The 27,372-nt window shown below is 46.6% G+C and overlaps 1 protein-coding gene and 1 long non-coding RNA gene across 2 annotated transcripts; one reads left to right on the forward strand and one right to left on the reverse strand.

The window, feature by feature from the left end:
- Positions 1-279: 279 nt before the first annotated feature.
- LOC131903639 (uncharacterized) lies at positions 280-1,606 on the reverse strand. The gene is made up of 2 exons (XR_009377556.1): positions 1,492-1,606; positions 280-584 (listed from the first exon to the last, which is right to left on the reverse strand). It is a non-coding gene; the product is annotated as an uncharacterized LOC131903639 (long non-coding RNA).
- On the forward strand, positions 530-23,799 carry Msantd3 (Myb/SANT DNA binding domain containing 3). Its single transcript, XM_059254339.1, has 3 exons — positions 530-720; positions 14,259-14,710; positions 23,074-23,799. Exons 2-3 carry the CDS (start codon positions 14,293-14,295, stop codon positions 23,481-23,483), a joined length of 828 nt encoding a protein of 275 aa, XP_059110322.1. The 5' UTR covers positions 530-720; positions 14,259-14,292; the 3' UTR covers positions 23,484-23,799.
- Positions 23,800-27,372: the final 3,573 nt, after the last annotated feature.

Genomic DNA, 27,372 nt, shown 5'->3' on the forward strand with positions numbered 1-27,372 from the left:
AAGGCACATGACTCCATTTATATGAAATATACAGAAAAGGTAAATCTGTAGAGAAAGAAAATGGATTAATGGTTTTTCAGAGGAGTAGGCAGTGGAGCGACTGATTAATTTGTGTGGGGGTTTCCTTCTGATGGAACCGTTCAGAATTAGGAGGGGGTCATTGCTGACTCTTTTAAGTGTAATAAATGCCACTGGATTGTAAATTTTTAAATGGTTATCTTTATGCTTTGTTGAGTTTCATCTCGCGGAAAAAGTAAAAGTTTAACCACCCTCTTCTGCCCTTCTCTGGGTTTGGAATCTTCTTTACCGATCCAGGGCAAAAGAAAGAGTCTTCATCCTTGGGGGAGGGGTAGAGGCCTTGTCCCAAGAAGGGTCCTTTGCAGCACAGTTGTTTAAGCCGCGTGCGCTGGGTCCCACCGGGTCGGCACCCAGGGCGGGTCCTGAGGTCTGTGGGCACTGCCGGGGTTTTTGGGGGAGGGAGAGCGCACACCCTCTTAGGAGACACATCCGGCCGATTAAAAAAACCACAAAAGTTGGCGATGAACTCAGAGTAGGAGGGGGTGCCGTTCCTAGCCTCCTGGAGTCTGCAAAGAAAAGGGCCCACGTCAGTCAGGAGGCTTGCGCTAACTCGTGCGGGTGACTGCCACATCCCCCAGTGTAGGAAAATGCATTCTTTTGTTGTTGGCGGAGACAGTCCCCTTCCGCAGCTCCCGGGCCAAGGTGGGCAGCGCAGTGGGACCGCGGCTCGGGGAGGTGGGGACTGCGCGGGGCCGCGCTCCCGCACCTCCGCGGCGCCCACCGAGCGGTAGGAGGCGGCGGCGGCCCGCGAGGGGGCGGCGGCGCGGGGCTTTGTGGCCGCGGCGCGCGCGGCGGGGCCTGGCCGGCCGGGGGCGCGCGGCCGCCCGGCGCCTGGAGCCCGCGGCCCTGCCGGCCGCTCAGCCCGCCAGAGCAGCCCAGGCCGCCGCGCTCGCGCCTCCGCGCCCCTCCCCGGGACCCGCGGCCGCCGCGCCGCCGCTGCAGGTAGGAGGTTGAGGCCGGGAGGGCCGCGGCGGGCCGGGGAGGCGGGCGGAGCGGGAGCGCGGGGGTCCGGCGGGCTTTGGGGCCGAGCCGCCGCGCCCTCCTCCCCGCAGGCCGCCGGCCGCCTGCGCGCGCCGCGGTGCCCCGGGAACCCGGCCGGCCTGCCGCGTACAAAGCGCCGGCGCGCGGGCCTCGCAGACGCGCTGGAGCTCCCGGGAGGGGGAACTCCGAGCCCGGGGCCCCGGGAGGCGCTGGGGGGAAAAAATCCAGCAGAGCCCGCGGTGCCGCGGTCCTCACATTCCCACTGTGTGCAGGGAACTGCGCTCGCCGCTTTTCCGTACTTGTCTCCATTGAGACCCCCCCCCCCCCCCCCCCCCCCCCCCGCCTTCGGTCCGGTCCTGAGGATAATGGGCTGGGTCCCTCCTTCAGAGGATCTTAGGAGGAAACAGCGCATCACATCCCTGCCCGACTGACCTTGGGGAAGCTCCTTTGCTCCGACGCTGCTGGGTTGATGTTTCTATAATGGGGGAGTAGGGTGTGATGTAATACCCACCCCCAGGTACTATTGTGAGAGATAATGTGTATCTGCTGATAGCTAAATTTAAGTACTTCATGTCCCAGGGCCCAGGTCCTAAACAGTTGGCATGAATTATTAAATCATCGCACTGGCACTGAGGTAGCTCTGTAAATTGCAGGGATAATTGTTCTGTTGGAGTAGGAAACACGAATTTAGTCTGCCTGTTCTGATGATAGAGAATGGATGTTTTATCGCTGTGATAACATTTAACAGTACAAATGTTTTGCGCTACTTAGGAGAATGGATCCAGGGTGAAGACACATCTTTTCACACATTTAAAACGGGAGCTGGGATATTAGGGCCTGAGTTGTGTAGGGGTTTTAACATGTCAGAAGAGGCCACGGGTGTGTGGTTACTCAAGAAATTGTTGACTGTTAATAAAATAGTTCCTGAGTTAGGATTGAGGACAGCTGTGAGAGTTTGAGGCCAGAGAGGGCGATAAGGAATGGGGAAAAAGAATTCTAAAACCTGGAGAAAGATGAGGTTATCCGTTTCCTTTCCCCACAGCTGCATCTTGAGACAGGTCTGTCCTGGGGGGTGGGGTGGGGGAGTAGGAGGAGTCCCGAAGGAAGATCAGAAGTTGTCTCTCCTCACTCCTGCAGCTGGGCGGAAGTGTTCCGATGAAATGCAGGCACTAACATTAGGCCTGGCAAAGCATTGCGCCTCTTAGGATGCAGGGCTTGGTTCCTAGTTGTAAGATGCTTAAAAGCCTAACTGATGTGAAGAAGGGGAGTTGGGACCTCTCTTCACTTGCTTCAGTGACACAGTGGGACTGAAGAAACTTTTGAGTTTCCGTTTGGAATGGGGAGAACTGTGAGGAAAGAAAAGGAGGAAGACAGGAAAGGTGCCCGGGTCTGCAGTAGGACGAAGAGCAGTGGAGCTGGCCACTTCAGGACACGGCGGGAAGGCACCAGGGAGGCACTCTGCGCTCTCTGGATTTCTTACCCAGTGTCACCTTCCCCATGAGTGAGCAGGACAGATTTCTGGGATAAAGGTGTTTTGTTTTAAACTAGGACTTGGAAGAGGGTTTGGGGTCCACAGTGATGGTAAGGGCAACAAATATTATGCAGAGTGGAAAGAGCAAGTGCTTTGGGAGAGATCGACAACTTGGGGGCTCAGCCATTTCCCTGCTATCTCTTACCTTTGTGATTATGGGGTGTGTGTGTGTGTGTGTGTGTGTGTGTGTGTGTGTGTGTGAGAGAGAGAGAGAGAGAGAGAGAGAGAGAGAGAGAGAGAGAGAGAGAGAGATTTTCTTTTTTCAAGTAGTTGGCAGGAAACTCAGCAGCATTTTACTATATTTCCTGGCCATTAGGAAATTCATTCAAAATAAATGTTTCCTGAGTGCCAGTCCTTTGCTGAGTCATAGGCTACATGTGGAGATGCAGAGATGAGTCAGAAATTATATATTTCCTCAGGAGTTTCCCATTCCAGAGAGGGAGATGGACACAAAGAGCAAATTATAAAAAATGTGGGATGTGCTACTGGTTGACATTTATGATTGACTGTGGGCTTATAGAAGAGCTGGTCACCTCATTTGCTAGAGACTCAGGGCCAGTGCGCTTCACACTGAGTTTGAGCCCTAGGGCAGACATTCTGAATGTTCTATGACCACCTCCTTTTATCTCATTCATGCTGTTGAGTCTCAGCTGTGACATTCCCTGTCTTAAAAATGCAGTTGCATTGTATGTATAGCGTGTAAGCTGTCTGGTTCGGTAGAGTCTGGAGCATGTTCTACAACAGTCACGCTTTCAGTGTTGAATGAGTGATTTATTTAATAGATAGCTAGCAAAAATAAAAAACTTAAGTAGTAGCCGGGCGGTGGTGGCGCACGCCTTTAATCCCAGCACTCGGGAGGCAGAGCCAGGCGGATCTCTGTGAGTTCGAGGCCAGCCTGGACTACCAAGTGAGTTCCAGGAAAGGCGCAAAGCTACACAGAGAAACCCTGTCTCGAAAAACCAAAAAAAAAAAAAAAAAAAAAAAACTTAAGTAGTGAGTAGCAGATAGAGGAAGGCCATAGCTGGATGGCAAAATATCAAACTGGGTGATCACAACATCCAACAGACTGGATGTAGACCAATTGAGAGAGCCACCACAAGACTAGATCAAATCTAGGGCTTACAAATATGCAGCAGAAATCTACTGGAGAAGCCCCATTGAGGCAGCCAGCTGGAGTTTCCAGTCAAGAGATGGAAACTCCAAAAAGATGGGATCATCTTCTCAGGTAAAGGACAAACACCAGCAGACCAAGAACATCATTGAATTGGGAGTTTACAACCAGCAGAAACAAACTGTGGAAACTGAGGCAGTCAGCTGGAGTTCCTAACTGAGAGAATCCTAGGCAAGAGGGTTCTCTCCAGCCTCTCCAGCCTGTCCGTGGATGAGCTTTCTATGGATGAACTTCTAGCTTCGTGTTCAGTTAAGTTGGTTGCAAATAGTTTATCTCCTAATCTGTTCTCAAGGACAGTGTTCCTAATACCTACTGTGGCTTGCTCTTTTCCTAGTTAGAGGGCTAAGGAGCCAGCCTTCCCCAGACAGTGCAGGGCCTCCCCACTCCCAGCGTCAGCTTTCACCAAGTAAGAGCAGAGGACAGTTAACCAATATAGTGTACCTTACACTGCTTAAACTCATTTTGGAAGGAAAGCCGTTACTTATAAGCAGGCCTGTGGGCATTAGTTTAGGCAGGCTTTAGAACAATTACATGGGAGCTGGGTCTGTTAGGATAGAAATGGGTACTGAATGGACCTTGAAGCAAAGATTACAGGCAGAGGAAGTCCAACATAAACTGAGCCATGAGAAGATAGCAAATTTAAGGGCCTGAGGGTGAGTTTGGTCTGATTAGGTTGAAAGATACATGAGGTGGGGCAGATGGAGGAGGTGCTGATATTCAAGAAGGATCTAGAAAAGCCCTGAGTGTCTTGTGAGGAGTTTGGACTTGTTTTATTACTTAAGAAGTGGAAGAGATGTCACAGGGCACAAGCAGGATACCCTGTCCTGTGGTTGTATGGAAGATGCTTTGGGCATTCGGGAGAGCAGTTGCAGATTGAGGTCTGACAGAAGAGATGAGCAGTGAGAGTAGGGGAGATAGCAGTAGATAGTGAAGTAAATCATAGGATGAGTTTTGTTAACTGGTTGCTCAGGTTGGAGAACATGCTGAGGTTTTTTTTTTTTTTTTTTTTTTTTTTTTTTTTTTTGCTTTGGAAGCCCCATGGGTAGGGCTGAAATCACCAGATGTCATGAGACTTGTAGATGGTGGGGGAATAATTAGTATGGCTTTAGCTCTCTGGAGAATTAGTAATTTCTGAGGTGCCCATATGGGACAGTGAGAGAGGAAGTTGGTAGAGAGATGGCAATATGTCTGAACAAGCAATGATCGTCTACCGTGTGAAAGATGCGCACACAGTGCAGTTCCCCCTTGACAGAGCAGATGGATAGTAGTGTGGAGAAATTGTTGTAAGAGATGCTGTGGTAAGAGCTGAGTACTTGATAGCCCTGGGCTAGAGCAGATCTGAGACTCAGTCTTCTGAAGTGTGGGAGTGGAGGAGAGTGTCCTGGCTAAGACAAGAAGCAGGATGGCGTGGAACACCCCCAGAAGGGCACCTTCTGCGTGTCAGAAATGCTTCCTGCAGGGGAGGCTTTAATAATGAATCTAAAGGCATTTCAGGGGAGCCGGGCGGGGGCTGGTTTAGAATGGAGCTGTGGAGGAGATGAAGGGAGGGGGTCAAGACTTTTAAGAACTCTCATCTAGTTTAAAGAAGGGTTTCTGTAAGTGGGAGGACAGAGAAGAGGAGGGTGAGGAGTGGGGGCTTGCCTTAAACACAAGGCTGGATCCGGTCTCAGTCACGCTCAGATACAGATGGCAAAAATAAACACTTCCACATTCTATGGCTACTTGAAGAGAGTGGGGAAGGGGGCTAACACAGAGCAAAAGGCCACTGCTGATGCAAAGCCTCTCAAAGAAAGAAGGTGGAGGGGAGGAAAGGGGCTTGGTGAGCGCCCGTCCTGGGCAGGTAGGTCTGAGCATGTGTACAGAAAATGATAGCCATAGTTAGTTAGCATGAGGCTCTGAACAACTGCCATTGCTACTTCCTTTAGGCTCTTCATGGTATTTTTCAGGAAACCAGAAAACTATAATTCCCCTATCTATTCCTTATCCAAAGAGATACTTTGAATAGTAGAACGTGTAGCTGTAATTAGTAAAAACATACAAATGGCAAGCAGGTGTGTGTCAACATGCATTCAGCAAATATGTATCCAGTGCCTGCTGCATGGTGGACAGCCTTCAGGACCCTGGAGAACTGATCACTGGCCTTAGCTGCATTACCCGGGGTTTCTTCATTTATAAAGTTAAACCTACATATGGCCTTAAAGCAAGAAGGGCTATTTGAAGTGCCAGGAAAACATCTCATTGTTTTGTACAGTGTTTTATTTCATTGGTCCAAACCCCTACTAGCTTCGTGAATAATCAGAAAATGCCATCCATGTTTGGTGGTGGAAATTAGGTTGCAGAAAAACACTGCCCGGCCTGGAAGGGCCTTGGAGAACACCTGCTTTAGTGGTAATGTAGAGATGAAGAACTGACAGGGAGGAAGGAAGGCTTGCTGCATGGCACAGACTAAGTGACAGAGTGCCCTTAAGTTTTCAGATGACGTGTCAGCCAGCTTCCTGTCACTGGGCCTAAACTCTGAGCTAATCGGTTTATAAAAAGAAAAGGCCTGGGTTGGGGGTGTCGCTGAGTAGCAGACACTTGCCCAGCATCATGAAGCTTTGGCTTGGTCCCTAACACTGCATTTGGGAATTGGGTGGTAAAGGCTATCTGGGCCCATACTTTTTTTTTTTTTTTTTTTTCCCCCCCGAGACAGGGTTTCTCTGTGTAGCTTTGCGCCTTTCCTGGGACTCACTTGGTAGCCCAGGCTGGCCTCGAACTCACAGAGATCCGCCTGGCTCTGCCTCCCGAGTGCTGGGATTAAAGGCGTGCACCACCACCGCCCGGCTAAGGGCCCATACTTTTTGATTGTTTGAGACAGGATCTATGTAGCCTGGCTGGCCTGGGACTCGCTATTTAGATGAAGCTAGCTTTGAACTCCTAAAGATCCATCTGCCTCTGCCTCAAGGGCTGGGATTAAAGGTGTGTGCCATACATCTGGCTAGGCTCATACTTTTTGAGGTCTTCATTCATTCAGTTGGCCCTGTTGATTTGGGCCTGTGGCAGGGCAGTGTGGCATGGTGGGAGTACATGGCAGAGAAAAATTGCTTACCAGGGAGCCAAGAGAAGATGAGGAAGGAGTGCTGGAATTCTACTCTCTCCTTTAGGTGCTTAGTTCGTGTCCTGAAGTCACCTCACTAGATCCACATCTGACAGTTCCAGTTCTTCCTGAGAATGTCAAGCTGGGCACCAGGCTCTCACACAAGGGGCCTTATATCCAAATCACAGCAGATGGGATGGTGGGGGGGCAGGGAGGATGGCTTGAAAATACCTCACAGAAAAGGGCACCTTAATGTGAAGATGTGGGGAAAGAGCTTGGAAATAAACCATGAACTTTCAGCAGCAGGCTGTCCCCTCCCTGGTACCAGGTCCCCAGGAAGCGCTTATTTGTGCCAAGCCTTAGATTTCTCATTTGTGAAGAAGGAGAGGTTGGGTGAGGTCTTTTTTTTTTTTTTCTATTTTTTTTTTTTTTTTTAAGTTTTAATATGCTAGGGTTTAGGTTATTTCAAAGAATGATTTTTTTTTTTTTTTTTGTTTTTCGAGACAGGGTTTCTCTGTGTAGCTTTGCGCCTTTCCTGGAACTCGCTTTGGAGACCAGGCTGGCCTCGAACTCACAGAGATCCGCCTGGCTCTGCCTCCCGAGTGCTGGGATTAAAGGCGTGCACCACCACCACCCGGCAAAGAATGATTATTTTCAAGATGTTGAATCAGGATACAGAATGGTAACAGAAAATAGGAAATAGCCTTTGGTTTTTTAGGACAGACTATAGCCTGTCGGCAGGCCTCCATGGGAGGTGTGTGACAGGTCGCTTGGCCCACCCACGAAGTCCATATATAATATGTTAGTCCTTTATGTCTCCCAGGTTGTAATCCTGTTTTGTTCTATTGCTAATTTGCCTATTCAGGTTCATATTCTTAGGAATAGCTCTGTCCTGGAACAAAGTCCTGGGCACATCTCTGCTGCTCTTCCTCACACTGCCTTATCACCTCTCTGTACTACAGATCTCTGTGCTGTTTCAGTTTTGTGGGACTGCGGTCTCTCCACCTTAGGGAGCACCGTTCGCCTTGATGCCAGCCAGGACCGTCGCTCGTTCAGGCCACGTGCATCTCAGTGCAGCATCTCTGCATGCTCTGACTCCCTTACCCTTGTGTGTGCACAGACACGTCCTGGGCATGACGTCCTTTAACACACTTCTTTCTCCCTGTGAACATTGTCCACTCCGGGTGCAGAGCCTTTCTTATCCCACCCCCTCCCTTTTTAAAAAAATCTGAATTATCTCCTTTGGCTCTTCCTGTTCACATCCTTTAGAAGTCTAACTCATGATCTCTTGTTCACAAGAGGGCAGACCCCCTCTTCCCTCCCCTGAGCAGCCAGGGCACGTGGTCCTTTGTTAGGGTGTCTGTTCCTGAACGCCATTCCTTTCAGGCATCAGCTCGTGTCAGTAGTCTTCCCAAGATGTGGGGTTTATCTTTGTGTCCCCCATATACTTTAGAGCGGTGCTTAGCTGTCTGTAGGAGTGTGTTCTGTACTGGTTAAATTTTATGTATATGAAATAAAAGGCTGGTCAGTATGCGTTTGGGTATGCATTATACAGGTCATGCTACTTTGGAAACAGTTTGAAATGGGAACAAACAGAAAGAAGCACAGTGCACGGACGCTCTGATCTTGCCTCTTACACTGCTGGGCTTCGTGCGCATTCAGGGTTACTAATCCATCTCACAGGTGATGCACAGAGGCGCACAGCTCCCATGTTAGGATATGAGCACAGGTTCTGGGTACGCCTGTCTTGCTTCATTTCACCTCACCATGGGAGCCAGGCTTATTACTGTCCTGACCCCTGCCTGAGTTCTCCATCCTAGCTCTTCAGGCACCAGGATTAACTTCAAAGTGTGATTTGTTCCCCCTACAAAAGGCAATAGAAACAAAGTCTTCGCCATTTCTCTAGGCTTTGCTCAAGCCTTAAGACTTAGTTTCACCCTTGGTGGACTTACAAATCACAGACTGTCATATCAGCCCTTCTTTGCCTGCCCTAGCAAAATACTGCAGACTGAATGGCTTGAGCACAGAAGTTTCTCCCTTGTCGTTTCAGTGGCCGAGAAGTCCTAGACCGAGGGGTTGGCAAGAAAGGTTTCATTGTGAGGCTCTTGTCCTGGCATGTCGGTCCTTGCCACTTCATAGCATGCTCATCTGCCCCTCCCCCTCTGTCCAGAGGAGGAGGAAGAGTGTGCAAGGTCTCCGATGTCTCTTTGTTAGGGCACTATTCCTGTTGGACCAAAGGCTCATACTTAGGGTCTCGTTTAATCTTAATTACTTCTTTAAATGTCTGACCCCAGGCACAGCCCATGGAGATTAACCGTGTGGCAATGGAAGTTGGTAACATACAGTCGTTCAGTTCACAAACAGCTGGCTTCTCCTTTAAGGTGAACATTAAATGAACTAGTACCTGGTCATCCACTTCTGGTGGTCTAATCAATGTTAGTGCTTTGGGAATTGTGCTAATCGCTTCCCCTTTGTTCTTTTACGATATTAGAATTATTGTGCTCTTTTATTTAGACCTGTCTTCAGATCTTTGCCAAGCCCCAGGGGAACTTTGACTGCGTTTGGATTTTGCTGTTTTATTGACCATTTTTACTTTAATGCAGCTTTTAGTACACTTTAACACACTCCTTGTCTTATAATATTCTGCGTGTGGCTGGTAGTTTTAAACCTGTATTAAATGTACATATGCATTCGCTGTCTACCGGGGCCCATTGTGAGGGTCACTAGGCTGCTGTTGGATTACAACCATGTAATATACTAGCAGGGAGTATACGAACAGAACAGCATCCATACGGAGGAGCTGCTGCTGAGCAGAGTAGGGGCGGGGAAGGCAGCCCAGCTCTAGCAGCAGCTCACCCAACAGGGAAGGCTTGCTGCGTTGCCATCTGTAACCTATTACGGACATTGTGGATTAGTTTTAAGCTAGATTATGCTTTTTGGCCGTGGTATTTCCAGTGATGAGCTTTGCTGGAGAGATCTCTTACTTGGGAAGTTGTTTGTTTGATGAGAACTGTCAGTCAGGTGCTCCCGTGGGATTGTAGTGGGATTGCTGCCTACCCCTGGGGTGTGGACCACTTTAAAGTTCTGCATCATCTTTGTAGTTACTTCCGGTTTGTATCAGATCGGCTGGGGAAATTATTTCAGAGCTCTGATTAGACGGGGTGAGGGGTGCATTCCTGGGGGAGATGTGGGCCCTCGGTTTAAAAGGGAGCGAGGAGGTAATGGAGGCAAGGGGGTGGGGAGGAAAGAGGGCAGAGCCAACAAGTGGAGGTGGGCAGAGCAGACACAGTCCCCCGAGCTGCCCTGTCGTTGGACCTTTGCCAGCAGCTCCCTGGATTTCTAAGTAACTGAGACCATTTTAGCAGGAAGTAGAGACCATCACTAGAGCTGGACCGAGAGAGCTAGGCAGAGGAGAGGAGTGTGGGCAGAGGAGAGGATACGGGCCTGGCAGACATGTGCTGGCTGTGACTCTGGTTTCTGCCACTCACTGTCTCTGTCATCACGGCAGGTTCCTGGGCCTCAGCTTTCTTATATTGGAAATAGAAATAATAGTGAGTTTGTAGAGTTAAGCAGCCTACCTCACAAGACTGTTGGTAATCCATAAGGAAACTTAGGGGCACAAAAGCTTGGGCGTACACTGGAGTCCCTTTTAACTTCCTGTTGAACGCAACCACATGGCCCAGAGAGGCCTGGTGTTCTACAAAATTAAGCAAAGTAAATTAGCAACTCTGGTTGTACTTAGCTAGTGATTAAATAACAGTTTAGTTAATAGGCTGTTAATGGTCCCCAGGTGTTGGTAATTCTGGGTATTTGCTTTTGAGAGCAGTTGTATAATTTCTTCTGGTACTTAGATTTTTCCTTAACAGAAAAATTAAAGTGTAATGGATGATGCTCTCAAGAGTGATTTAGGGGAAGGTGAAATGATATACTGCACCTAAAGCATTTGGTATACAGTCTAACTCACAATAAGAACTCGGTAAAACTTATCTGCTCTTACTGGGGCTCAACCTGGCCACACTTAAGGCAGAACTCTGAAATGTAGACACTCCCACCCCCAGCCCAGCCCTTTCCATCACCACCTGCTGGCAGCCAGCGGTACTGCACACACCCAGCAAGGAAGAAGTCTTAAACTACTTGGCAGTTTCAGCTCTACCAAGTGTCACAGAGACCGAACCTCAGAGTGTGGTTTGTTTGCCTGAGAGCCAAGATCATAGAACATTAAGCAATGAAAGGACGTCTTTCACCTCCACGGTTGGGTGGAATTAGAATGTTAGCAACAAGAGCAGAGGAAGTGATGGACAGATAGACTAGCGTGCTGTAGGTGGGATGTAAGTCAGCTACACAGTTTACAAAGACAGTTTGAGTGCTTTCATCTTTTGAGGCAACAATTCCTCTTCTAGAGGTTTATTTTTTTTGAAGCAATAGTCAAGTAAGAGATATTTATTTAGAAAGTAAGCATATACAAATATATGCTACATATAAAATAGCTTTACACCTAACAGAAAAAAATAGAGTGAAACCCTTTTCATTTGTCAATTAGAAGTCTGAGTGTTTAGAGAAGCCATTCTTAAGAGAATGGGGGACACACGGGTAGAGTAGACGTATCATGTCTGCTGAGGCAGAGGTGTTGGTGTGGGGGAGTCAGAGTAGGCTCTGGGAGCTATCTGTTTTTTAAGGACACCCACTGTACCCACTGACTCGATAGTAAAAGCCAAAGAAGGTTGGACGTGGTGGGTTGTGAGATAGAGATGATCTAGAAAAGGGAAGCTGTGCAGGACCTGTGTTCACAAATTTTAGTTTGGGAAACATGGGATTATAGTGAATAGACATATTAATGAAGGCGAAGAATTAATTTTGACCTGTGGGGAAAAAGGAGCCCCAACTGAGTGCCACTGTGGGACTATGAGAGTCATATAATCAAAGCACAGGTTTGAAAGTTTAAAGGAGCCAGAGTCATGTCCTTGAAGAAAAATGGCCCCTTATTTAGCTTTGCAGGGTCTGAGGCACACCTGCCTCTGGCACGTGTTTGGTTGTCTTTGTAACTGTGCTACTAGGTGTGCCTAGTGTGACGGTGAAGAGAGAAGTCTGGTGGTAGAGGGCCTAGCCCTCCCTGGTAGTATTCATTCTAAGCCTGCCTTGGGATGAGGTGTAGAGCATTGTGAAGGCCCTCATCAGACTCTGTTACCCTCATTTAAAGGCCCAGTTTCCAGACTTTCTGCTGGCCTGGTCTGCTCCGGCTCATTTTGACACAACAGGATACCTCTCAGCAGGTATCGTGGGTGAGAGTAACTGGCTTCAAGTTTGATTTTTATAGGATGGTTATAAGATTAAAAAAAAAAAAAGTGTGTGTGTGTGTGTGTGTGTGTGTGTGTGTGTGCATGCGCATGCACCTGGAGAGGCCAGAGGAGGGATCACCTAAAGCTCAAATTACAGTTGATTGTGAGCTGCTCCATAACTGAACTCTGCTGAGTGCTGAGAACTGAACTCTGGGCCTCTGGAAGGTCACCAGGCACTCTAAAATAGTCATTTCTCAAGCCCCCATAATGTGATTTTTTTTAAAAAAAAGTCATAGGCTACATGAGATCCTGTATCAGAAAAGAAGAAAGAAAAGAAGATTTTAAAAAAGCCACAGCCGTTCCCCTCTATTTTTGTTATGGAAAATCTCAAACACACAAAATAACTGAGAAAACAGTGTAGTGAACTTGGTGTATCTGCCACTCTCGGTGTTCGGATGACCTCACTCTAGCTCTCAGGACTCCTTTCAAGTTCATTCCCGGTCCTTCTGATAAGAAGTGGGCGCTTTTGTATGGCCCACACCATCAGTGTCTTGATGCTTGTCCACTGACTCTGAAAGATCAGAGGCTTAGAGAACATAAACGGGTCCAGGGCTGTGTTGGTCCTTTCCAGCAGGGGATGATATACCAGTGCTCACTTAGTTCCTGCAGCTGCTGTGGCTCAGCCGTGTTTGCCACCACTTACGTGAGGGATTCATCTCATAGGAAACTTCCTGTGAGCAGAAGATGTGGGGAAAAGGATGTTTCGTACACATCAGAGCAGTACAGCATTTATGAAGAACTCAGCACCGTAGAGGAGGGCGGGGTTGAATGATTTGAAACTGCCCAAAGTCCAAGGAACAGTTATAGAATGACACCAAGAACACTAGTCTTCAGGGACAAAAAGACACCTGTGTGTCACTATCTCTGTGCCCTGGGCAATTCACTTCAGCTTTTTGGCCCTTGGTTCCCTCAGTTGTGGTGAGGAGCACTGCACTCTGTCTTCTAAGGATGCAGATTCCATTCTGAAATTACAGAAATTGTTTGCGTAACACTGTCCTATCTTAAACATGGCTCTCAGTTGTCAGGCGGTGGTGGGGCACGGGAGGCAGAGACAGGCAGATCTCTGACTTCAAGACCAGCTTGGTCTACATAGGGAATTCCAGATCATCCAGGGCTACACAGAGAAACCCTGTCTGGAAAAACCAAAATAAATAAATGAAGGAAGGAAGGAAGGAATGAAGGAATAATAAATGGCCTTCAGACCTGATGGGTTGTAGACTTCACCTCTCATTTTTTATTTATTTCTTTCCTTTTTGGGACGTGACCTCACACTAGCCTAGGCTGGCCTAGAACTTGCTCTGGGCTCCAGCTCACAGCAGTCCCTTGTCTCAGCCTCTGCAGTGGTAGTGAGGTCGCAGGTATCAGCTGCCATGCAGGGCTCCCCTCTCGTTTGGAAGAAGGACCTGAGGTTGCCCCAGGTGCGTCACCTAGGTCAAGGATACAAAACCACAAGCAACAGATATCAGGGATGGAGAGATGGCTCAATGGTTAGGAGCACTTGTTCTTGCAAAGGAACTGCGTTCTATTCCCAGCTCACAGTTGTCTGGAATTCTAGTTCCAGGAGATCCAGCGCCCTCTTGTGACCTCCCTGGCGTGTGAGTGGTACATAGACATATGTACAGGCAAAACATGTACATAAATAACTCTAAAAAACAATTAAAACAAAAATATCAGATATCCAGGAGCAATTTCTGTATGAATCTAAAATCTTGGTAGTGCTTTTATATAACTTGATCTATTTGATTAGACTACCTTCATCTGTGAAAAAAAAAAAAAAGGAGTAAGCTGTTTATTTCCAATGCTGCCAAACATTGGGAGACAAACCAGCTCCTTATATTAAGCAGAGATAAATTAGGAAATTAGAGTGATATGTAGGTGTCACAAAGACTCCTGGGAAATCAACTTGGAGAATGTGAAATCCCATTTTCAGTGAAGTTCTGGCTGTGTTCCTGGCTCAGCAGTAATGAAAAAGAAGTTACTTGCCCCCTTTTAAAGAAGGGAACCGGCTTAGGGATTCGGCCTCAGTGATTTGTGACACTTCTATTGCTGGGATTGGTAATTCTTGCTTCAAACTTCCTTTTGCAGGCTAGCTAACGACCAGGAGAAATAAGAGTGGAAAATGCAAAACAACGAAATTATTAAACCGGCCAAATACTTCTCAGAACTGGAGAAGAGCATCTTGCTTGCTTTGGTAGAAAAGTACAAGTATGTGTTGGAGTGTAAGAAAAGCGATGCGCGAACTATTGCCCTCAAGCAGCGCACCTGGCAGGCACTGGCCCACGAATACAACTCTCAGCCCAGCGTGTCGCTGCGGGATTTCAAACAGCTGAAGAAGTGCTGGGAGAACATCAAGGCTCGGACCAAAAAAATTATGGCCCATGAGAGAAGGGAGAAAGTGAAGCGCAGCGGGAGCCCACTGCTGAGTAACCACGTCCTGGGCAAGGAGAAGATCGGCAACATGCTGCCTGAGCAGCTGTACTTCCTGCAGAGCCCACCCGAGGAGGAGCCTGAATACCACCCTGATGCAGCTGCCCAAGGTAAGGTACCCCTCCCCCATGCAGTGGGGCTATGCTGGCTGGAACAGCTTATTATTAGAATTGTAAAATGCTTCATTTTTAGGAAACTAAATACACAGGGCATACAGAAGTTCCATTTTTTATGTAGTCTCTCTTAGAGATGATTATTGCCTAACCATAAAGATCACATGTGTATCAAGCTCCTTAATGAAGTACTCGGGGTTCCTTAGCTCAAACTATTTCCATTTTATTAAAGGAAATTTGATGGCGATTTCGTTCACTCAGTCTTTTAAAGTGTTATTTTCGAGGGCCTACTGTGTTAGGTACTAGTTTAAGTCACTCAAAAGGCCATGCTGAATGAGTAAACTATTTCCCATTTAAAGACAAAAGTACAGAGGTTAGTGGCTGGAGAGATGGCTCAGTGGTTCAGAGCACTTGCTACTCTTGCAGAGGACCAGAGTTCAGTTCCCAGCACCCACAATGGGCAGTGTAACTCCAGCCTCTGGGAATCAGTACCCTATTCTGGTTTGTGCAGGCACCCTCATGCTCATGCATAGCCACATAGAGTCACACACAGAGAGAAAAAGAAATATAACTTTTTTTTTTTTTTTGAGACAGGGTTTCTCTGTGTGTAGCCTTGGCTGTCCTGGAACTCTCTCTGTAGACCAGGCTGGCCTTGAACTCACAGAGATCCACCTGCCTCTGCCTCCTGAGTGCTGGGATTAAAGACATGCATGTGCCACTATGCCTGGCTAGAAATATAAATCTTAAAAAAGTAATGCATCAAAAGTACAGAGACCAAATAAAGCAAAACACCCTTTTAGCATCCACTTAGATTCATACCAACAGTTTTACTCACTGTAATAATTGTGAACCAGAGTTTTTGTGGCATTCTAGGGGTTTAGAGAAATTCTAGGGACAAAAGTTAAATTTTAGCATACTCCTGTTGAAAGAGCAAAACATGCCACACATAATTCTTAGGGAAGGAAGAGACTATCTATAATGAAAGACGTATGGTTACTTGTAGCTTCAAAAGGTGAGCATCAAGGAGTGCCTCATGTCTCTAGGCAGGCAGAGAGTGGAAATGTATATAGATATATTTCCAACAATTCCCACATCTTTTAAGACAGGAGTGGCCCCTTTATGTAAAAGTTCATTGCAGGCTGCAGAAGGCACACCCTGAAGCAGAGGGAGGTTGGTGGGGTTGCTACAGGGCTGCACAGAGGTGCTCCAGGGACCCAGCAATCACTTGCCTGGGAAATCTGGTTCTGAGCTTGCAGAACATTGAATTCACTGTCCCCAGAGTAGACAGAGCTCCAAGGGCCTGGCTCCTGTTAATTAAAAGTCACAAGAAACTGTTTGAAACCAAGAATGCTGTGTAGAGTGAGAAAGGTAATTACCATGTGAGCCAAATACATGCTTTTGATTAACACTTTTTCCCCCTGTGGGCAGATCATTCTAGGAAGCTAAATTATGGCACAAACTTTGCTTGCTAATCAGTTGATTAAGTCCAGGCTAGTAGGCTGGGTGACCACCGTGGTCAGTTGTCATGGACCTTGTGTATCCTTTCCTGATGTAGGAGACTCATGTCTCGGTCTTGATTCTCGGATTTCCACGACAAGCCAACTCTTGGCAGATACAGTGTGCGTGGGCACTGCCAGCTTTCTCGTTCCTCCGTGCTGCTCCTGTGGGCACACACTTCCTTTGCTGACCTTCCGTCACTCTTCTCTCTCGTTGGCTGCAGAGCATCCCCTCAGTGCACTCAGAGTGGTTCTGGGAGTGGAGGGAATGAGTTAGCAATCCTGTTTTTCATGTGGCAGACTGTCCTGGGGTCCTGGGCTGGGCTGGGGAAGATACTCGTGTGAATGCCATTTATTTAGCAAACGTATGATTGAGACACAAATTGTTATGTGTCTGTTTTGCAGCTAGTCTTTTTATTTTTTTACTTTTCCTATCGTGTGAATCCTGGGGATTGCACTCAGGTGTCAGGCTCGGTGACAGATAGCTTTATCCGTGAGCCATCTCATCAGCCCTTACAGGGTTATATTTGGGGAACAAAACACATCCCCGCCACACACACACACACACACTGTTTAAATCTGAAGTAGTATCTAGAGATTTCATCTCGTGACTTTTTGTCTCTTCTTTCAAAAACTGCAATTCATTTACTCAATTAGAAACTCCTAGCAAGAAGGAAATAAAATATGCTTTTTTCCCCTCCATCCCTCCGTCCCTCCCTTTCTCCCCCTCTTTCTTTCAGATTTAGTCTCATGTAACCTGGGCTGGTCTGGAACTCTTTCTATAGAGCAGGCTAGTATTGAGCTAATAGAGGTCTATCTGCCCCCAAATACTGGAACTAAAAGTATGCACACTATACCTGGCCAAAATATGGATTCTTGATGCTCTTTCTGTAGTGGCATTTGCTAGAGACTCATTTGTAAGAAATGTATTAAGGAGCCGGGCGGTGGTGGCGCACGCCTTTAATCCCAGCACTCGGGAGGCAGAGCCAGGTGGATCTCTGTGAGTTCGAGGCCAGCCTGGGCTACCAAGTGAGTCCCAGGAAAGGCGCAAAGCTACACAGAGAAACCCTGTCTCGAAAAACCAAAAAAAAAAGAAAAAAAAAAGAAATGTATTAAGGTTTATTTGATTTTACACATATATATGTGACTTAGTGTGTCTATGCATATATATGCACCACATGCATGCAGGGTACCCATGGAGGCCAGAGCGGGTGTCAGATCCCCTGGCATTGGAGTTACAGGCAGTTGTGAGCTGCCTGATGTGGGTTCTGGGGACCAAACTCCAGTGCTTTGCAAGAGCAGCGAGTGCTCTTATTACTGAGCCCTCTCTGCACATTATTTTAACTTGGATATTTGTACACAGGTACACAGGCTTCCCTTTTTGCTGGTGTTTATTAAAACACAGCCAAAGCTCCTGTTTCCGTGACAGACCTGAGAGAAGTGAGCCTCGGTGCTCAGTCAGTTTAGAAGTGTGCCCAAATGATGTTAACACTCCTAGTTGAGGCACTAGAACTCTGCAATTCAGTTTACTGTTTTATGTTTCAGTTGACTGTCAAGAAGGCGGGGAGAAGGGCCTGCAGAGATGGCTCAGCGGGTAAAGTGCTTGCTGTTCAGAGTCCAGCACCACATAAAAAGCCCGCTGTAACCCCGGTTCTGTGGGCGTGGGGACAGGAGGATTTCTGGAGTCACCAACCCAGCTCCAGGTTCAGGGAGACACCCTGTCTCGAGAAAATAAGGCAGAGTGATGGAGCAGGGCATCTGGTGTCTTCCTCTGGCCTAGAAGAGAGGTGCACGTGCTCATCCCCCCAACTCCCTCCCTCGCTGTCTCTGTCTCTCTCCCACACGCAAGTAGTAATAAAATTAAACAAACAAAAGATATGGCGGAAGGCTAGGATTCCTGATGATCGTTTCTGGAAATCGGTGGGGGGAAAGGTAGAAAGTTTGAACATCTTGTGTGTTTTTGACACGTGACTCTGTGTGTGTGTGTGTGTGTGTGTGTGTGTGTGTGTGTGTGTGTTGCTTTTGTATTTGCAACACTGTGGTGTCTGATACACAGTGACAGGAGGCTCAGAAGCAGTGAAATACGAGCAGACAAAGCTGAGGTGTTCTGTAATCACACACACCACAAAAGAATCTCATCAATAATTTTATGTTAATTACATGTTTAAGTTTTTAAATATACTGGATTAAAATTTATCTCAAAATCAGTGTAGCTTTTGTAATGTGGGTGTAAGCATTCAGAATTACTCATGCACTTTATAGTCTACTCTGCTGATCAGGGCTGGCTTCCTAGAGATGTGCTAGAATTTATTATTAAATGTTCAGCAGGATGGAGTTTTACAGATTCCACTAGAGGCCTCCCTCTAGCTACATTTTTTTATGGGAGATGGCATCACTGTGTTACTAACCTCTGGATATTCATGGCTTTGTCAAAGACTTTAACATGTTCAGCAGTGTTTGAACACAGTGGTCTTACCATTGAAGGAATGTACTTAGGACGTATTTGTAAGAAAACCAGTGTTTGTCATGTAAATGCAGTTAAAACAGTTTCCAGTGTGCAGACTTTGTGATCTGTGCTAATTTAATTATCCTTTTTGAGGAACAGGTGTGTGTGTGTGGGGGCTGGTAGGTAGGATGACAGTTTAAATACATTAAGATTGTTTATTTAATTGTGTGTGTGTGCATGCCACAGCATGTATGTGATGTCAGGAGACAATGGAGGGGGCTGGGCTCTAACCTTTACCACATGGATCCTGGGGATCCACCTCAGGCCATCAGGGTTACCCATGGAGCCATCTCACTAGTGCCTTAAATACATTTATGAGGACTAGGTGTTTTCAGAAGCAGCCTCATATTTTAGGAGAAGTTATATTTAATGTCATGTGCATTGTATCGCTATTATGAAGTGTGAACATTTCATTCTAAGTCCCCTTAGCACTGTTGAGCCCAGTCCTGTTCTTTTAGGGTGTGAACTCAGGTACAGAGGACTGCGATGTATTTCCAGTCAGGGCACACTTGCATCCTTGGTCTGTGCAAAGCTCCTCTTGTGTGTCAGTCGTGTGTGTGTGTGTGTGTGTGTGTGTGTGTGTGTGTGTGTGTGTGTCCCTTTTGGTTCTCGTTCCCACTCTCATTCTCTTGTGTCACATGCTCATGGGTCTGCCATGCTTTCGTATTCCCTCACACACATAGGTTAGAACGCACATAGGTTAGAACCTGTGTTACAGCTAGCTCTTCCTTTTGCTCTCCTCGCCTGGGATAGCATGTTTAAGATGCAGTTCCAGTGCCGTGTGTAAACCCAGCCTTTTCCCTTTCGTGAAGATGTAAGCTCTTTAGTACGCACCCACCGCATCCTTCTCGTTTCCTCAGTTATCTCTTTCCTGCGTCTTGAGAATAACCGGAGATGGTCCCGCACAGTTTTCTTCTCATCTTTCTGTTGCTGTAGTAGGCTTCTCCTGCGGATGCTAAATTTACTCAAATTACCCAAGTGACAGAACACCCTCTTGGCTGTGTTCTCAGTCCCAGAAAAGCCTTCCTACTCTTTTTGCATACAGTTGGGTTGTCTTCTATTTCGGGTGGCATTGTTTCACCTGCGAGAGAGATGGTAGGGTATGCATTTGCAGCAGGCTGCTATTCCCAGGCTAGTCTTTTTCCAATTAAGGGGTCGCCCAGCCTATCTGAGTACTAGCCACCAGTTCTGTGTATTGGTGCTAATATTTGTTTGGAAGTTACTTCACTCGTTAGTCTGTCTGGCTTTAAGTCTTGTCTTCTGCCAGACTTTTTAAGAGGTCTGGCTGTTTTTCTTTGGAATGTGTATGTCAGCACACATCTTAAAAAAGATGGTTTAAAGGGAATCGTTTCTTTCCTTACAGACATTAAGATGCTATGATTTTTTTTTTTTTGTTATACAGGCCTGGATCAGAATCCTGGATTTTCATGTAGCCAAATGGCCTTGGATACTAGATTGGTTTTTTCTGGAGTCATACTGTCCTCAAAGGGTTGTAGACACTGAATGAGGGATTGTAAATCGCCGGTACCTGTTGTGGTACACTTGAACAGCAGCTGATGTCACTGTCACCCCCACGTCCATGAAGCCTAGAATTGTTGAGACAAAGGGGAGTAGTTGAGAATTGGGAGAAAGTTTTACCTTGTGAATGGATGAACTTTAAAGACTCCTAGGCACGTGATTGAGCTGTGAGGGTGGAGGTGTCAACAAAAGTGTCTGTTTCCAAAACAAAACCATTTTCAGATCTAAGATCAGAAAGGAAACGTGAGGTACTGGGGGTGAGATACTGGGGTGGATCCTCACATCCGAGGGCCTCTGTCCTCAGCGGTACCCCTTCCCATTCCCGTCTCCAGTCAGTCCCTCAGTTATGTCAGGTAGGGAGAGATGTGACCCATGTGCATTTATTCAGTGCTTACTGCTATCCCAGGCTCTGTGCTGGGCTCTACATGAGAGTGAAGTGAGAGGCACTTTCTATCGCCAAAGAGTTGGAGACTTGAGGGGAGGAACCAACCAGAGGCTTTTCCTCCTTTCTTTTTTTTTTGTGGGGGGGGGTTTAGATATTTATTTTTAAATATTTATTTTTATTCATGTGTATATAAGTATTTTGCCTGCACATTTTTTTGTACTACATGCCTACAGTGCCCACAGAGGCCAGAAGAGGGCATCAGATTCCCCTGAAATCAGGGTGCTGGGAATCAAACCTTGGTGCTCCAGAAGAGCCTCAAGTGTTCTCAGCAGCTGAGCCGTCTCTCCAGCCCCAGATATTATTTTTGAGACAGAAGTCTGCTATGTGGCATAAGCTGACATCACACAGGTGAACCTCCCACCTCAGTCTTCTAAGTGCTAGGAGACAGACATGTGTAATACCTGCTTAAACTAGTGCCAGGAAGACAGAAAGAATTTGTAGGAAGGACACCGAGTCCAGGTGAGAGCCGTTGCACTTGGAAGGAGTACTAGAGAGACATTTTCATTATCTAGATGATACAAAAGTTGTTTGTTTTTCCTTCTCTGCCAAAGTTTCAGTATTCCAGATTTCTGTATTTTCCTTTAGCCTTAATTAGAGACTACTTATAGTTGTTTCCTTACCCCTCGGAGTGGAATCATCGAGAAAGTAGCCATTCTCCTTTCATTAGCAGAGCATTATGAATTAGATTTCCCCCAGCAGCTATTAACATTCCCAGCATCCCATCTTCCAGAATAATGTAATAGACATATAATGTAATCAATTTTGTTAATAAATTAGAATTTCTTTTCTCCAAGGAGAAGATTCTCTTTATTGAGAATGTAGAGCTTCTCAAGAAGGTCTTGGAATCACAGCTAGAAGTCTCTGGGGGTGCTGGAGGTATAAAGAGTGCTTGTCTACCATGAGAAAGCCCTGGTTCAGTTCCTAGCTTCATATAAAACCACATGTGGTGGTTCACATACCTGTAATCCCATTGTAGGCAATGGGGTGGAGAGTGGAAGCAGAAGGATGAAAAGTTAAAGGTTATCCTCAGCAGCACAGTTAAGTTGGAGGACAGCCGGGGACAGAGGCCCTGTCACAAACAAGCAAACAAACAAAAAGACTCCACAAGCTTGGAGTTAGTGGTTTTCTTATTGACATTCTCTAATACTAATATTGCCCGATAAAAATACCAGTGTACACACGGCACCTACCAAAAGGAACCTTTTTATATCCATGTGCTCTTTTCTTTGTGTCTTCGGGCCAGTAAGTATTACTAGCCATCCACTAGGTACCAAGGAAAGTAATTAGTATCCAAGGATAAATGAAATGATCAAGGCCTGGTGCCCAAATAGAACACTGTGTACTGAGTGTTGTTAAGGAGAGCACTTAGGAAGGAGAGGGCTGAGGTTTCAGAACAAGCTGTGTTGGCCCTGAACCAGCAGGGATCACAGAGGAGGTTGAAAAAGAGAAACTGGTGAGTGAGGGGGTGGGTGTTGAGGGTGGGTGGGGAAAGTACTGAGCCTAACTCCAAGCTGTGGGAATAGTGAGACCAGGGTTGTGAACAGCAGCATGACCTCAGAGAATGAGTGTTTGGGTAGGACCCCAGTGCACAGGATATTTTGAAGAGCAAAACAGTAAAACAAGGAAGAGACAAGGTTGGGAGCTGATTATAAAGATTGAGAATAGAGCCAGAGATGGGGACCTCAAGGGAATAATGAAAAGGAAACGGGTGAATGGAACCCCAGTACTCCAAGGAGACTTGAGAGAGGCAGTCAGAGGAAGGTGGCTATGAAAACACTTAGGAGAGGGAAGGTCAGGAGCTAACTGAGGAAGGAGAGTTCAAGGTTTGTCAAGGGCTGGGGAGAGGGGAAGGGAGCTGAACACGGCCTCCTGTCCACGGTGCTGGCACACTAACAGCCTGATGGAGGCGAGTAAAGAGACATGCAGGGAGCTAGACCAGAGTGTAGACTCCTCCCCAAGGAGGAGCAGATGTAAGGGCTGACTCCAATGGCAGGAAGCCCCATGGTACTCTTGAGATAGGACAAAAGGCTCGTGGCTGATGGAGAAACTGTCCAAGGTGATCAGACGGACAGGGAACTTAACATGATGACTTACATTGTCACCCCCATCCTACGACCTCACGCTTCTCAGAGTCAGGCCCGTTTCAGTTTGGAATTTGCATTACTCTCTCAGGATCTCTGACCATGTCCCAGAGATGTCCCAGTGACAAAGTGAAACACTTTATCAAAGTCAAGTGAGGTCAGAGGACCTGGACATGAGGGCTAAATGCAGACACTGGTTTATAGTCATCCTGCAGTGAGGCGCTGTTGTTTGGAACTGGACTGACATTTTTCTTCTGCCTATAAAAGTCTTTTAACGTGTTTTCTGCTCCTATTTTTGCTGTTATTGTTTCCAGAATCCTTTGCTGTTTCCAATAGAGAACTGTGCGATGATGAGAAAGAGTTCGTCCATTTCCCAGTAGGTGAGGGGACCTCACAACCTGAACCTTCGTGTTCAGCCGTCAGAATGACAGCCAACAAAAACTACAGGAGCAAAACCCCTCAGGAAGGTGCTTTAAAAAAGATGCACGAGGAAGAGCACCATCAGCAAATGTCCATCTTACAGCTGCAGCTGATCCAAATGAATGAGGTGCACGTGGCCAAAATCCAGCAGATCGAGCGGGAGTGTGAGATGGCCGAGGAAGAACACAGGATCAAAATGGAAGTCCTCAATAAGAAGAAGATGTACTGGGAAAGAAAACTACAAACTTTTACCAAGGAGTGGCCTGTTTCCTCATTTAACCGGCCCTTTCCCAATTCACCCTAAGACTTGGGGATGGCGCCCTTGTAGTGAATCTGTGTTGGCAAGTTTGGGATGTGACCTCTGCGGTCAGTAGCCTGTGACAGACCTACGACTAGGTGAATTAGAGTGGTAGCAGTCACTTATTTAAGAATACATTCAGGTAAACAGCTGCACCCCGTGTATCCCTAACATGGCCACGAAGCTGTTCCAGTCTCTGAAGACCACCACTATGCGTGCTATCATTCTGAATGTAATGTTTCTTAATTAGAATTCATAGAAGAACCATGTGTGAGTGTTGTATTTTTTATTTTATTTTACCGAAATGCAAGTGTGATGATAACGGAGTGTGGCTGGTGGTTTCTACTTTATTTTTTGGTGGTGGTTTGTTTTTTTCCAGCGGGCAGTGGAGCTTTTGCACCCAGATGTAAAGCCCTCCCACTGTAGCGGCTGCCCTGTGTGGCTGTGTCTCCATTTTTTTGGTGTCGTTCTCTGAGTATGGATGGATGTTTGGAAAGCCCAGCCTTTGGAAGGGTATTTCCTAACAGGGCTCACAAACTGCCTTTCAAGGCTTTCCCCAAAGAGGCTTTCTAAGTAGTGTCTCCCACAATGGTGGTTTTAGTAGAAATAGGGATATAACAACTTTGAGGGTTTAATGTTCATTTAGGTTCCTACATCCTGTTTGTTTTATTAAAAACGTCTTAAAATGTTATAGTTACACTGTGTATGTTTTTGAAGGTGCTGCCATCCCAGCCCAGATCCCTCCCAACTTTTTACTACTGAGTGAGTGGTTGCCCTGACTTTATTTAGTCTCTAGCCTCCTTAGGAAAGGCCTTGCTCTCGCTGTGCTCGTCAAGGTATTAGCTGATGGTAATGCTGTATTGCTGGTGTTGCACTGTCAGTCAGGATCAGGCTTTCTAAGGGTCTGTTACTAACATATGTGGAGCTATGGATGGATAAATGGGTGTTTTGATTGAGCTCTGAGGCTTCTGCTGTAGCCTAATGTTTAAAAAAAAAATGGTCCTTTAGATCATTTAGAGTTGGGGGCAGTAGCAGCTGGAAGCGGCAGAGTGACAGTTAAGTGCCCAGGCCGATGAGCAGTTTCTGAGAATGAGGTTCTGTGCGGGGCGGGGGAGGAGGGGAGCGGTCAGGGCTGGTGTGCTAGTGTGGCTCTGCCTAGAGATGCTGTGTGACTCTGGCTAACTCCTTAAAACCTTGACCTGGCGCTTCCTGTCCACAGAACAAGGCAGTTGAGCTATGTAATGTTTGGGGCCTGTTCAGCTCTTTAACCGTGGTGTGGCGTGTACCACCCTGTGTGCATACTGCTGACGTCATGGCAGCCGGGAGGCCATGGGTCTACACAGGGTTGTCTCCAGTGTAGACCAAAGTGGCCAAGCTTTGGAATTTGGGTCCTGGGGCCTGTAAGGTTTTGTAAGGTTCTCACAGACTCACAATTTGTGCACTGCATAGAACGTAAGCAGGTATCAATTTTGTACATTGAATCTATTTTAAATATTTTAGAGGAATTAGTCCATTATTTTAGATATATCCCACAATGAGAGACTAGTAGTAGGATCCTCTCATGAGGATTTCTGTTCTTAGTTTTTATTCAATGGATCCTTCAGAGAATGGAGGGTTTTAAAGTTTCCAGTTCAGATGGTATGTGGAAGATAGAAATGGACTCCCTGTGCCCCCTTCAGGATCAGGACAGGGATGGAAAGTTTCCAGTTCAGATGGCATGTGGAAAATGGACTCCCTGCGCCCCCTTCAGGATCAGGACAGGGATGGAAAGGTCTAAACACAAACGTAAGATGAAGAGGGTTGCCTTTGCTTCACCTACTGATCTATCCAAACATCTTATTAATATGCACATCCCAGAGAAAGGTGTGAGATTCTTTCTGCTTTTCTTGCAATCCCAGGTTTTGCCTGATCTGATAGTCTGCTCAACACACCTCAGAATGACAGGACTTAAAGGGACCTTAGGAAGTTTTGCATCTTTTGTATACAGTGATGTGCTGGTTATGCTTTTCTAAGAAATTATGACTTAAACTCACAAACAGCAACATAGAATAACAAAAAATTCCCCACACCGTAGTGCATTTTAATTGGACTATAAAAGTACTGAACTAATTCCTGACTGAACAAATACAGGATAATTAAGCCAGAGCCGAAAACCTCTTGCTGTACCGCTAATGGTATTTATGAGTTTACAATAGTGGTTTGCAATATTTGACTATGTGTTAGAAATAATATTTTATAAATAATTAGTCCCGCTGAGTCTCACTTCCAGAGGGTTCTGAGTCAGTTGACTTGGGGTGGGGCCTGATATTCAGTATTTTTGGAACCTTTATAGGTAATTATGACTAATTGAGATTGAGAACCACTTTGTGCAGAGTTCATGAGTGTGTTTCTATTGATTCTTAAGTCCACACAGCCATGAAGAAGTAAGGAATTGATGCTCAGAGAAGAACCCATCTGGCTCGCGGCCTGTTGCTCGTAAATAGCAAAGGAGAACTGCAGGCAGGGTCTCTTGGTTCTGGAACACACTGTCCCACCTGCTGCCTTTCCCCTTTCTCTTGCGGCCGTAGCAAGAGTTTGTATTATGCTGAGACCTGGATAATGTTACAGAGTGCTTGCTGAAGCACCTTCATTCATGAACAAACACAGCACATCCCCATTCATTTTATTTTCAAGCCTTCTACTACCTGAGGTAGAAATGCAATAACCATTTCTTGAAAGGAATTGTGGGGTAGGTACATATTAAGATACATAATTAAAAATATTAAGACATGGTTCAACATCATAGACGTTGCCCAGGAGGGGGGAGGGTTTCTACACAGCGGACTGTGGATTTAACACATCGTCAAATGCTTTTCTAGTTGATAGAAAACTAAGAAAAAACAAGGAAAGGAATCATAGAGGGGTGGTATTTGAATTGAGTCTTTAGAGCTGACGTTTTGGCAGGTGAGGACTTGGAAAGCAGAGCACATCACTAGATAACACGTAGATGGGAGAGAGAAAAGTGAGGTAGAGGGGAATTTTCAAATTGGATCAGAACTGTGCAGCAGGAGGAAAATCAGAAGATGGAACTGAGAGGAGAGGAGGCTGGAATTGGGGATTACAAGTAGGAGGGTTTGGCTTTGGTTAGGTGAGGGGTCAGGACCAGGAGGAGGTAGTGAGGAGACCGGTGTGAAGGGCCGACTCAGACTTGGTGATGGTTTTGTTGGAGTGGAGTGGACGGCGTTCAGAGCTAGACTCCTGAGAGAATAATACTGATGACTGAACCGAAGGGACGATGCAGATGTCCTCCGGGACACACGACCTGCCCTGGAGGAGCCTGGGGACGAACACTGGTGCTTGTTCTCGGCTCTTGGGTTGTCATGTCTCTGCAGTGAGACACTCCTCTTCACCTGTTCGCTTGAACTAGCCCTGCCAGGGCCTTAGTCACGTGACTCACTTGGCACTGCCTCTGTCACCAACATCCCCATGGCCACCAGAGGCACACTGGATATCTCTTACGTTGGGTTGCTCTAAGATGAGCAGAGGAGGGGTTTTTTTTGTGGTTGTTTTGGATTTTTTTTTGGGGGGGGGGTAGCCTCCAGTTTTTCTCTAGATAGTTGGTACCCACCAATTCGAGGAGTTTTTTGCTTGTTTGTTTGTTTGGTTTTATGTCTCATGTTGAGTAGAGAAGTCCTGGCTGAAAAAGGTTGGTGACCTCCATGTCTGCATATCACAGCCCCTTTAAAAAAAAAAAAAAATCAAAGACGGGATCCTACCCAGTGGGTGCACGATTTAGGAATGGTCCAAGGGTTTTGCTGGGATAATCTTTAAATGCATTTTCCTTTTGATCCACTTCAGAGGAGACTAGGAGGCAGAGATGGCGTGGTAGGAGAATACATTGGAGGTGTCAATGGTC

This window comes from Peromyscus eremicus, chromosome 2 (genome assembly GCF_949786415.1).
Source record: "Peromyscus eremicus chromosome 2, PerEre_H2_v1, whole genome shotgun sequence".
NCBI classification, from domain to species: Eukaryota; Metazoa; Chordata; class Mammalia; order Rodentia; family Cricetidae; genus Peromyscus; species Peromyscus eremicus.

What these genes read in the sequence shown, in the direction of transcription:
- Msantd3 (XM_059254339.1), top strand. Translation starts at nt 14,293, where the DNA reads ATGCAAAACAACGAAATTATTAAACCGGCCAAATACTTCTCAGAACTG. An exon ending in CCCTGATGCAGCTGCCCAAG is followed by an intron (nt 14,711 to 23,073) that starts GTAAGGTACCCC and finishes TATTGTTTCCAG; the next exon opens with AATCCTTTGCTGTTTCCAAT.